General features: G+C 39.7%; 1 protein-coding gene across 1 annotated transcript in view; it reads right to left on the minus strand.

Annotated features, from left to right (window-relative positions):
• LOC134928726 (uncharacterized) overlaps window positions 1–12,362 on the minus strand; it is a 236,200-nt gene that overhangs the window by 158,174 nt on the left and 65,664 nt on the right. Inside the window, exon 4 of the mRNA XM_063924742.1 lies at window positions 609–752. Within this exon, the coding sequence (XP_063780812.1) occupies window positions 609–752 (144 nt within the window). The remainder of the gene's footprint in view (window positions 1–608; window positions 753–12,362) is intronic.

A 12,362-nucleotide genomic window follows, 5' to 3' on the forward strand; every position in this document is an offset into this window, starting at 1 on the left:
TGCCTCCAATTTGGAGTAATTGCTTGGATCCCCATAAAAAAATTTAAATATTTTGGATTACATTGATGTACCTTTTTAAAATGCATGGAAACTGAATGGGTTTCTAACCCCTTTTTTATATTATAAGTGTGTTCGGCTAGGCGTGTTTTTAAATTCCTACTTGTCTTGCCGATATAAAACAGGTTACAGGTACAAGATAAAACATAGACAACATTCTTCGTGTTGCATGTAATAAAATTATGGATGTGGAATTTCTCCCCATTAACCTCAAATTCTTTTTGTTTACTGGGGCCCTTTACCAGCCGGCACATGGGGCATAGTCCACATCTATGAAAACCATGGCTCCTAGTGCTGGAGTGCTTGGTATCATTCATAGCACTGTGTACCAGTTCATCCTTAATATTTTTGGCTCTTCTATATGTAAATAGAGGCTTATCAGGGATCTCCTTTCCCAATATAGGATCCTCTTTTAAAACTCTCCAATGTTTTTTAAAAATGGACTCAATTTCCCTATGTTGGATATTAAAATCACTAATAAAATTCCAGGTATGAGGATGACTAGCTGTGTCTTGAGTTTTTTTATTGTCCAAAAGGGACTTCCTATCTACAGATTCCAAACGCAGTTTTGAAGATAACAACTCTTCCTGCTTATAACCCTTCTCAAGGAATCTCCCACTCATTTCACCAATCTGCTGAAAGACCTCCTCATTTGGAGTGGGACAGATGAGGAGTTGGAGGTCTTCTGTCAGAACCTTAATATAAACGATTACAACATTAACCTTACCTTCACCATAAGTAAAACTGACATTACCTTTCTTGATTTGTGTATTTATGTAAAGGATAACACCCTTTTTACAAAACTATATAGAAAGGAAACTGATTCCAACAGTTACATAGAGAAAAGTAGCCTGCACCATAAAAGCTGGCTCGATGGGATTCCCTACGGCCAGTTTTTAAGAGTAAAACGTAATTGTACCGAAGAAAGTATATGTGACCAGCAGATTGGTGAAATGAGTGGGAGATTCCTTGAGAAGGGTTATAAGCAGGAAGAGTTGTTATCTTCAAAACTGCGTTTGGAATCTGTAGATAGGAAGTCCCTTTTGGACAATAAAAAAACTCAAGACACAGCTAGTCATCCTCATACCTGGAATTTTATTAGTGATTTTAATATCCAACATAGGGAAATTGAGTCCATTTTTAAAAAACATTGGAGAGTTTTAAAAGAGGATCCTATATTGGGAAAGGAGATCCCTGATAAGCCTCTATTTACATATAGAAGAGCCAAAAATATTAAGGATGAACTGGTACACAGTGCTATGAATGATACCAAGCACTCCAGCACTAGGAGCCATGGTTTTCATAGATGTGGACTATGCCCCATGTGCCGGCTGGTAAAGGGCCCCAGTAAACAAAAAGAATTTGAGGTTAATGGGGAGAAATTCCACATCCATAATTTTATTACATGCAACACGAAGAATGTTGTCTATGTTTTATCTTGTACCTGTAACCTGTTTTATATCGGCAAGACAAGTAGGAATTTAAAAACACGCCTAGCCGAACACACTTATAATATAAAAAAGGGGTTAGAAACCCATTCAGTTTCCATGCATTTTAAAAAGGTACATCAATGTAATCCAAAATATTTAAATTTTTTTATGGGGATCCAAGCAATTACTCCAAATTGGAGGCATCGGAATTCAGAGATTAATTTAGCCAAGGCGGAGATGAAATGGATTTTTAAACTTAATTCATTAATCCCTAATGGCTTGAACTCTGAGTTTGAACTCAAATGGTTTTTATGAATATCGTTTTAACCTTCATTGTTTTAATGCACTAATATGTTTGTTTACTTTTTGGGTATATACTACTGCGGATATTACTCCTGTTATGGACATTATAAGGACCGTATGAACATTAAGACTGTAGGAATACCACAAAATGGACATCTGGAACGCACCCTGGGATGTAAAGGTCTAACTTCCGGTTTTTCCGGAGCTGGAACGCATCGTGGAACGCAAGTGACGCACTTCCGGTTCCGGTAAATCACCGTGAACGTCATTTCCGCAAGAGGATCAGCGATAACGGACGGAATGTGATTAGGAGGAACATCTGTAGCAAATCCTACTTGATTAGATAGGGTATTTAGGAGGAACCTAGTCAGTCAGCCACCATGCCTCTGATGAAGGACTAAGGTCCGAAAAGCTTCAGGCGTGGTGACTGACGGTTTTTGGGGACTACTGCTGGACCATCACAGCTTCCTGTTACTAGTGGATTCGAGATTCCGGAACTCTGATCTGCTTCCTTGCTAACGAACTGGGAGGGTAACGGTGTTGATGCTTGGTCTTATGTCCTAACCCACAAAAGTGGTTATATGCCTATTTCTTTTCTCTGTTTGTGAGTTTTTTTGTATTAAAATCACCTTTTATCCAAATTATCTGGCTGTACTTGCACCATGTCCATTTGTCTTTGGATTATTTAAAGGTGAATCTCTTCCTCTATAAGAGGTGAATACATCCACCAGTGGATTGCTACGCATAGCGTATTTCGTGACCGAACAAATGGAATATCGTTGTTGATGTAAGCTGACTCTGTGTGTGATCACTGTTATCAGCGCTATTGTTATACCAAAGTGTACTGTATTTCTGATTGTTTTGAGACTGGTGAGGAGTCTCATTTAGGTATACCAAAGCTGCAGGTTAATATTGGCGCGGTGTGCAAATTAAATCCTTGTATTGTAGTGCCTCACCAGCCACTGACCTCATCGCACGCCACTGGCGTGGAGGGTGGCCTAACTCTGACCTCCCGTCTCCGCAGCCTAATCCTACCCTCCCTGGGATGCAGCCTAAACCTTACACTTGCATTTTCTTGGGCTCACCCAGGCAGTTCTGTGGATGTGGTGGTGTGTTTCCATCAGCAGGTCCGCGGTCCTGTTGTATATTCTCCATATTGTTGTCCTTAGGAGTGGAAGGGAGCGCATAAATCTGGCCGCGCTGTAGCGCTTGGATTCTCGGGACTAGTGGACAGCCAGCGGTGGATGTGTTTGAAGACTGCGGGTAAGGTAGCGCCCGGTGGAGAAGGGAGACTGCAAGACATCGGCATCCTAAAGGTCAGTTGAGCTCCCCTGTGATTACATCTAAAAATCCAAGATTGTATACCGCCAGGGGCGGATTGGGAACAAAAAGCGGCCCTGGAAAAATTTGTACTAGTGGCCCCACATGGGCTGCACCAGAGGTGTAAGGTCTAGCCATGGGCCATGGCAGCAGCACCCTCCCCCCAAGACTTTCCAGATAGTGGGCATGTCCAGCATCAAGGGGGAAGTTAAAAAGAAATAAAATTAAATATTATGAGCACATTATATGATACACCGTTAGAATTTAGAAAACTATATAATTCTTTAGAAATATATATTTTCTTGCCTATTACACCAACCGTATCCTAATCACTATTCACTCAGTCTTATATGTCAGCCAAGCAGGCAGACAGAGCATACACTAGATCATCTGCAATCACAGGCTAAGTGGCAAAGTAATTTTCATATATGCAAATTATTTAGCATCTTATTCACTATGTCTACAGTATAAATAGGACCACATGTCCTCAAACAAAACAGGCCCCCGGGGGTGCACCGGCCCACCGGGAATCTTCCCTGTAGACCCTATGGCCAATCTGCCTCTGTATACCGCCACGCTCTGCTTGTTCTATTCTGCACCATGCGGGAAAGAATGTCTTTTTAACTTTTTGTAATAAACAGTGTTATTTTTTTTTTACCTTACTTATGTTTGGGTCCTATGGATTGATCAGGTATTTGGAGTCTATTAGAACCTTATTTTATTTAGCATCTGCTGTGTGGATTTGGAAAACGGTTCCTTATTGTGGAGTACATTTGAGAACTTGGACTTCACATGAGGTAGATATCTTGTGGAGAATAAAGTTTATGGAGAAGGACTTATTTATATGACAAATAATAACATCCCTGAATTTGAAGGAAACTAATTAGGAACAGCGCTGTGGATTCCTTTTGGTCTTATATTTTTAAACCTAACCTCAACCCACCAACACCCTCTGCAGCAGTGTCTCCTCATTCGGGATCCCAGTTTTGTTGGGATTCCCGTGCCAGGATGTTGCTCCATTTCTGGATGCCGGTGTCGGCATTCAGACTAGTGTTGGGATACCGGCGTCTGTATTCTGACTGCCGGGTTCCCGACAGCTGGGACCCCAATAGACAGGTTCCAGACTGCTTCCCATTTTGAGGTATGTCCTGATGATGGGCGGTTCCAACACATGACTGCCACTGTTTTTTCACGGCAGCCCTAGTCCGAAAGATTATAATTCAGAAATTTAGAAAGAAATATTAAATTAAGTAAATTGTCTTTATATGTCATCCTTAGGTTCAATTATGTGGTTAGGGACAAGATTTACTTCTGTTTGTCCATATCGTTTTTGCCCATTAAATTGACCATAAATAATTAGAATTTTTCCTGGACCGCCAATCCAAGGCACCCCTGCAAGTGTGTCGCGGCACACAGTTTGAGAACTAGTCTAGTCTGTATATATATATATATATATATATATATATATTTGTACAGTGTTCGAAGGCCCGGCACTCCCACCTCTGATGACATCTGCCACGGGTGCCCTCAGTGTTTGGCATTGCACATAAACAAAAAGTAGCGACACTTCAGAGGTCTGGTACAAATGCCGTTGAAATATATTGGCAAACAGATGTAGATACCAACGTTTCGAGGCTAACACAGCCTCTTTGCCAAGGTGAATATATATATGTATGTCCCTTGAATAATATTGTTGTAGTGCTGGTGACAGTCTGAGCATTAGCACAGATAATAATATTTTTTTTTCCCTAAACAGAGTACTTTTTAATGCACCCCCATCGTGATTGTGAATTAAAAAAGGTAAAAACACCAGCCGATTGAGAAAGAAAGAAGGTAGGATAGGTTCATTATATATTGTTAAAAAATACTCAGAATAATTCAGTACTAAAAAAAGACACATTAGTATGGATATTTATGTATGTATGTTCTCCATCTTTTCTCCATTTTTATTTTTTTGTCATTCCATTTAGTTTTCATATATATATATATATATATATATATATATGCATATGTATGTATGTATGTATGTATGTATGTATGTATGTATGTATATACAGGTTGAGTATCCCATATCCAAATATCCGAAATACGGAATATTCTGAAATACAGACTTTTTGAGTGAGAGTGAGATAGTGAAACTTTTGTTTTTTGATGGCTCAATGTACACAAACTTTGTTTAATACACACAGTTATTAAAAATACTGTATTAAATGACCTTCAGGCTGTGTGTATGAGGTGTAAATGAAACATAAATTAATTGTGTGAATGTAGATACACTTTGTTTAATGCAGAAAGTTATAAAAAATATTGGCTAAAATTACCTTCAGGCTGTGTGTATAAGGTGTATATGTAACATAAATGTATTCTGTGCTTAGATTTAGGTCCCATCGCCATGATATATCATTATGGTATGCAATTATTCCAAAATACGGAAAAATCCGATATCCAAAATACCTCTGGTCCCAAGCATTTTGGATAAGGGATACTCAACCTGTATATATATATGGAGTTGGTTTATGTGTTCTGACTTCCTATTGTCCCCGTGCAGTGATCTAGCACACATCTCTTCCCGCTCAGCACAGCTGGATGTGTGCTGAGCGAGGAGGGGAGGGGGGCGCTCATTTCACCCAGCGTTGAAAATGAGCGACCTGCTATCTTCTGCCAAATCTAGCACCAGCGATATCGCTGCGTGGATCCGCTCATCGCTGTCACTGTGGGGGTACACACGGAGAGATCCGTGCTTAAAATCTAAGCAATCTAGTCAGATTGCTTAGATTTTAAGCATGGATCTCTCCGTGAATAACCCTCTTTAGTTTCTTCTTGCTGTTGTTAATTAGGAAATTTGTTTTGTCAGTTTCTGGAACCTTGTTGGTACAGTAAGTGTAAACTGTGATGAAATAGATAATGAGAGCACAGCTAATAGGCAAGATAGTATTCATAAAGAATATAACAATTTATTAAAAAGCAAATATAGTATATTATAAATATAATATAGTTGTTGTACTGTTGTAATAAAAAGACCATAGAAGTAGTACTCTCATTATCTATTTTTACATTGATTTTTTTGGTAGGTGCAGATCATACCTATGTGAACATGGTACATGGTTACATCCTACTAACTGTTTGTGGATGTTTCTGCTGTATGGGATTTTTAGTTGTTTTAAATATACGTATATGCATGTGCACTCTGTAAGGTGCTTTGGACCCTTATTTATTATTACCAGTTATTTATATAGCGCACACATATTCTTTAGTGATTTACAGAGAATATATTTTGCCATTCACATCAGTCCCTGCTCCAATCTATTTTTTCCTACCACATGTACACACACACACACACACACACACACACACACACACACATTCATGGTAGGGTCAATTTTTGTTGGTAGCCAATTAACCTACCAGCATTTATTTGGAGTGTGGGAGGAAACCGGAGTACCCGGTGGAAACCCACACAAGCATGGGAAGACTATACAAACTCTGCACAGATACGGCCATGATGGGAATCAGACCAATGACCCCAGTGCTTTGAGGCAATAATGCAAACCATTACACCATCCGTGCTGCCATATATATAACTTTCAAGAATAAAATGAAAACAGTATGTAGAGATAAGCCTCTTTATTAAATCACAATAATAATGTCAGAAATTATTTTATTATAGTAACAAACCATGCCCCCAAAGAAACCATCAGGTGCAGAATTTAAAAAGATGAGGCCATAGAGAGAGCAGGAAGCACGAAAGCTTTCCCAAAATTTTCAGAAATGGCTCGCAAAGTCAGATAGCGGTGCCGGTGATGTTGCAAGAACCTCTAGAGCAGAGTCACCACTGCCAGAAATTTCTGATTTAGGAGAAGATGTTCAGGAAGAATTTGATACAATAATTGTAACTGCTGACAAGGGTCACAATTTAGATATCGACACTGATAGCACAACCATTAGTGAAACGGCTGAAATGCGTCCACTTCATTTTAATGATCCACATTCATGGCCTAATATAACAGATAAAGTGAGGTGCGATTTAGTAAAACATGGACCAGAGCAACGGAAAGATGCAGATTTCACCCTCTCGACCACTAGTGTTGGATGGCGATTTACTCGTGACTGGTTCTTTAATACTCTACCTAACGGTGAAATAGTAGAGCGATCATGGCTAATGTATTCTGAGATGCAGAGAGCTGTCTTTTGTTTTCCATGTATACTTTTTGGAAAAAGATCCCAGTCCACTTCAAGTATTGCAAATCCTCAGAAAGGCTTTTCTGATTGGAGGCATTTGAATCCCAGAATAGAAAACCATGAAAACTTGCCTGATCACCGTCAGAATGTCTTAAATTGGAGAGCCTTACAGATAAATTTGAAGATAGGTCATGGAGTTGACAATGAACTTCTAACTGCTATTGCGTCCGAAAAACAGAAGTGGCGAGAAGTTTTAAAAATAATTCTTCATGCAGTAATCTTCTGTGCCACAAACAATTTAGCTCTTCGTGGTTCATGTGAGACATTTGGCCAACCCAACTCGGGAGTATTCCTTAACTTCCTCAATGCCATCAGCCAATACAATTCTGAGCTAGCAGGTCATATTAAAAAAACATAAGAAAGGCAGTGTTAACTATTTTTCACCAGCCATCCAAAATGAATGCATTAACCTCCTTGGTAACACAGCGAGACAAGAGATAATCAATAGAATAAAAGAGGCTAAATATTATTCGATTATCTTTGACTGCACCCCAGACACTGCACACAAGGAACAACTGTGTGAAATAATCCGGTATGTTAGGATTTCAGATGGAAAATGCAGCGCGGAAGAGAGCTTCATAGACTTTATTGAAACTGCTGAGAAAACAGGCAGTGGGCTTGCTGCTGAAATAGAACAGAAGCTTTGCAAGGATGGTTTAGATACAAGTAATATTCGTGGGCAGGGTTATGACAACGGAGCAAATATGGCAGGAAAATATAATGGTGTGCAAGAACGACTGACCGAAGTGAACAATCTGGCTAGATTTGTTCCATCTGCTGCACATTCGCTCAATCTAGTTGGAGTTCATGCTGCCAGTTCCTCTGTGGAAATGGTGTCATTCTTTGCAACTGTTCAAAAAATCTTTACTTTTTTTGTGAGTTCAACAGCTAGATGGGACACAATGACCAAAATTCTCAAAGTAACACTCAAAGGTCATAGTACCACCAGATGGTCATCAAAAGCTCGTGCTGTGAAATCATTAAGTACCCAGTTGCCAGGGGTTCTGCAGACACTGCACCAAATAAGCGATACCATATGTCTAGAAACACATTTCGCAGCCGATAGCCTGATACACCGTATTGATTTTAAATTCATTTGCTTTCTTATTATGTGGGGTAAAATTTTAAATAATATAGACTTCGTCAACCAAGCATTGCAAAAGAAGGGATTATCAATTGACCGAGCTGCAACACTGACAGGTGGACTTCTGAATCAACTACAGAATATGCGTGAAGAAGGGGTTGATACAGTAGTGAAAGAAGCAGGAATCATTGCTCAGTCAATAGATCTTTCTCCAGGATTTCCTATGAAGAGGCAAAGCAAGAGAAGAAGGCTTGATGATGATGAAGCTCCAGATGAAGGTTTCAACATGACCACTGAGCAGGTTTTCAAAAGACTTTTCTTTAAAGTAATTGATACTTTGATTGCACAACTGAAGTGGCGTAATGAAACCATGATGGAAATCTCTACTGATTTTGAATTCCTTACTGGGCCTGCCCTCTCAAACATGCCACTAAATAACATGAAAAAATGTGCTGCTGACTTGGCAATGAAGTACTCTAATGATCTGAGTGCATCACACATTGTGTTAGAGATAGAGAGTTTTAGCTTTCAAGCTGTTTCTATCCTCCCAGATTGTAGCAAAGCAACACCAGAGGAAATTTTGAACCTTATACATGACTAGAATCTAAGTTCTACATACCCCAATATCGATATAGCTCTGCGAATCTTCCTGAGTATTCCTGTAACCGTAGCATCTTGTGAACGGAGCTTTAGTAGATTAAAATTAGTAAAGAACTACTTGAGGTCTTCAATAGGACAACAACGTCTTTCAAATTTGTCTATTCTCTCCATTGAACATAAAATTACAAGTGTCATTAACTTCGATAGTGTGATAGATGAGTTTGCAGGTATGAAGGCTCGGAGGGCACCTCTATAAAGCCAACTTTGCTAACTAAAAGAGATAATTCCACTGTTTAGTATGCATGCTATTAATATATGTTATAACTGCATATTTTTTTAATTTGTTTTTTAACTTCATTATGATCAATTTACTGGTCATATTTTCAATTGTCTTCATTTATATTTCTGAGATTTAAAGATTCACAGTTACACTATTACCATTATTGATAAAACCATTTACAGACACTACCCACTGTTAGCCATGCATTATACCAAGATTTATCTGGACATTGCTTTAATAAACGTGCCAAGTGGCTTATCCCCTTTACGTGTTAATGTGAGTGTTTCTTTTTCTAGGGAGTGACTTGACCTTATTTTAAGAATACAACAAGGAAAAAGATGAGATGAGTGTGTCAAAGTCAGAAAAATATCTCTATGCACACTACCATATTTGCACCTCACACAGGTCCGTGCTGCGCATGCGTGCGCTCTCCCGTACGTGCGCATACTCACAGTCGCGGGCACCCGCAGGCGCACGGTATGCGTATTTACGGTAGAGTTTATGTGATCGTAGCGTGCGACTCAATCGTTACATATTTTCAGTAATAATGTATTTTGTAGATCATGGTCCCTTTGATAGATTCTGAAAGTTTAGTTAACATAGCATGTTCCTGAACAGAGAGATCCCTCTTTGTATTGTACGAAGGGTCTAACAGGGGTCATACAGTGGTGTTTGGTACCCATCGGAAGAGTATTTAAATAGCAATATTCCGGTGTTGGTTTGGAGCGGATTAATCGCTCGTGCGAATAGTTATGGACATAAGAAGTTTATGTCCATTTACTATTATTTGTTCTTATTTAGTCATGCGGCGGGAAACCTAGTATCCCACCCACCTGAACAGTTGGAAGCAGTCACAGCCCACCTGTATGAATCAACCTATGACCTTTTGTTATAATGCGAAGCCGAATTCCTGTGTCCAATGAACAATGAGATTGTAGGGACCATTGAATTGCATTGTGTGTGGGGCATAAATAGGCAGGCCGACCATACCCAGTTCACTCTCTTCAACGGTTCTCATTGCTGATAATCGGGAGCTGGATATCGAGGCGCATGCGATCGTTTCCCCTTGTGCGTAAGTGTTTCTCCGCAACTATATTGATCTTCTTGTTATTGTGGGCCAATTTCTCTCTCTCTCTCTCTCCTCCTCTTTCTCTCTTATTTTCCTTTAAATAGTAATTGTATTATATTTCCTGTGTAGTTATCTGGTTAGGTAGTCTATGTTATATTGTAGTGTATGATTTGTATTTGTATTAATTCTCTTGCAAGTATATCATTCATAATATATATATTAGGCGTTGGACCCTAAGCCCAGGTATCTGTGTATTTCTTATAGTGTCTAGTATTCTCAGAGCGTCGGTGATGCTCAAACAGCTTTTAAGTTAATAAGGTTACACTAGGTTGCATCTACACCCTATATCTACACTAAGGTTTTACAGCATACTGCATTGTATATGGTTTAGATACAAAGGTTTAACATTGTGAGCGTCAGCGCCGCTGGTGATCTCCTCGTGGTCCCGAGCGTCCGCTACGCTATAGCGAATCATTACGTTAGTCAGCAGCCAATAGCGTGCCTGCCAGTGATCTCTTGGCCGTGAGCGAACGTGACGCTTGAGCGTCTCGACTACGGCTAAGCGATTGTTACGCAACGTGCGTACCCTTACGGTACTTCATACATAGATAGCGTACAGTGTTCTTAGACCTCATAAAGGGTATTATATAAGATAAATATTTAGCTTTATCAATTGCGGGCTCGTCCTGTCCTTCACATATCTGCACTAGGTAATTTCAGCAGACATTATCCAGCAGCAAAGGGCGGGAGATCATATTCCTCGTAGTGCTGTTTGGAAAAGCGTCTGCTTCTCTTAGTAAAGGGTGCTGAAGGAATCCGGGAACCGGAGGTAAGAACAACACGCTAGTCTCTTTTAAAACTGTTTATTTTTCTGCCTTGCGTACACACGCACACATATATATCTGCATTTCTTTTTTTCATTTGTGTATTTTCGTATATCACTCTCCTGTTTGCCAGTTTTATAGTTGATAAACGTGCTAAGAGAGATTTGCCGCTATTTCATAGTTTAAGAGTAAAGGTAATATAGTTAAAGTATAGACAAACACACAGCTGTGCCTGAGAGACAAGGCGAAGTCAGTGTGGTGCGTGGTAGATGATAAAGGATCATCTACATTGATAAACGTATAAATTGTGTTACGGTGGATCTTTGCTTTGCGTACACGTGTCTCTAACAAAGGACTGAGATTTGTGTACGCAATCCAAGGGCCGACGCACGCAGCGTATATTACGCAACGGAGCGTACGGGTACGCCCACGTAACTCAAATCACAAGCGTTAAAAAATTTTCAACGCGATAAATAGCGCAACGCGGTAAATAACGCAAGGCGATAAATCGCGCAAATCTATTTTAAAATTCGAAATTTAAATTAATAGATCCTTCTCCTAATTTGTAACACATCTGGTCTAAAGAGAAATTTCTGCGCAGAAATAGAAATAGAAACAAAAGTGTATATGTGGTGAGTGAGTGTTTGTTTTTACAATTTTTGAGGTTGAACCACAAGAAAAGTCGAGTTCTCGTGAGGTACATGCGTGTAAGTGACGTACATGGTGGCTAGGGAGGCATCCCTGGTTAAAACATACAATTTGAGCATTAGAGTGTAGCAGACCAGGAGGTCATACTGTAACAGACCAGGAGGTCATAGCAGACCAGCAGGTTCAGGTACAGCAGACAAGGAAGTCCGCTATACAGTCCACAGGCACAACACCAAGAAAGGGTTGGTGCAACACCCATATAGGCCATACAAGCTCTGGCTGAAGGAATTCGCAGCCGCAATTTTCGATTCCACTGGTCGCTCCGTACATAAGATTAGTTGCTTATGTGCTGAACGATTGTACCGCACGTAATTGTGTACATTAGTAAACCTGACCGGTACTATTTGTGTACGAAGGTCATAAACGCTATTTGTACATTCTAACGTGATTTGTGTAATTTTTTTTATTTTAAGGGAGGTTCGCTGCTCACTCAGGAACTATCCAACAA

Source organism: Pseudophryne corroboree, chromosome 5 (assembly GCF_028390025.1).
Source record: "Pseudophryne corroboree isolate aPseCor3 chromosome 5, aPseCor3.hap2, whole genome shotgun sequence".
Classification (NCBI taxonomy): domain Eukaryota; kingdom Metazoa; phylum Chordata; class Amphibia; order Anura; family Myobatrachidae; genus Pseudophryne; species Pseudophryne corroboree.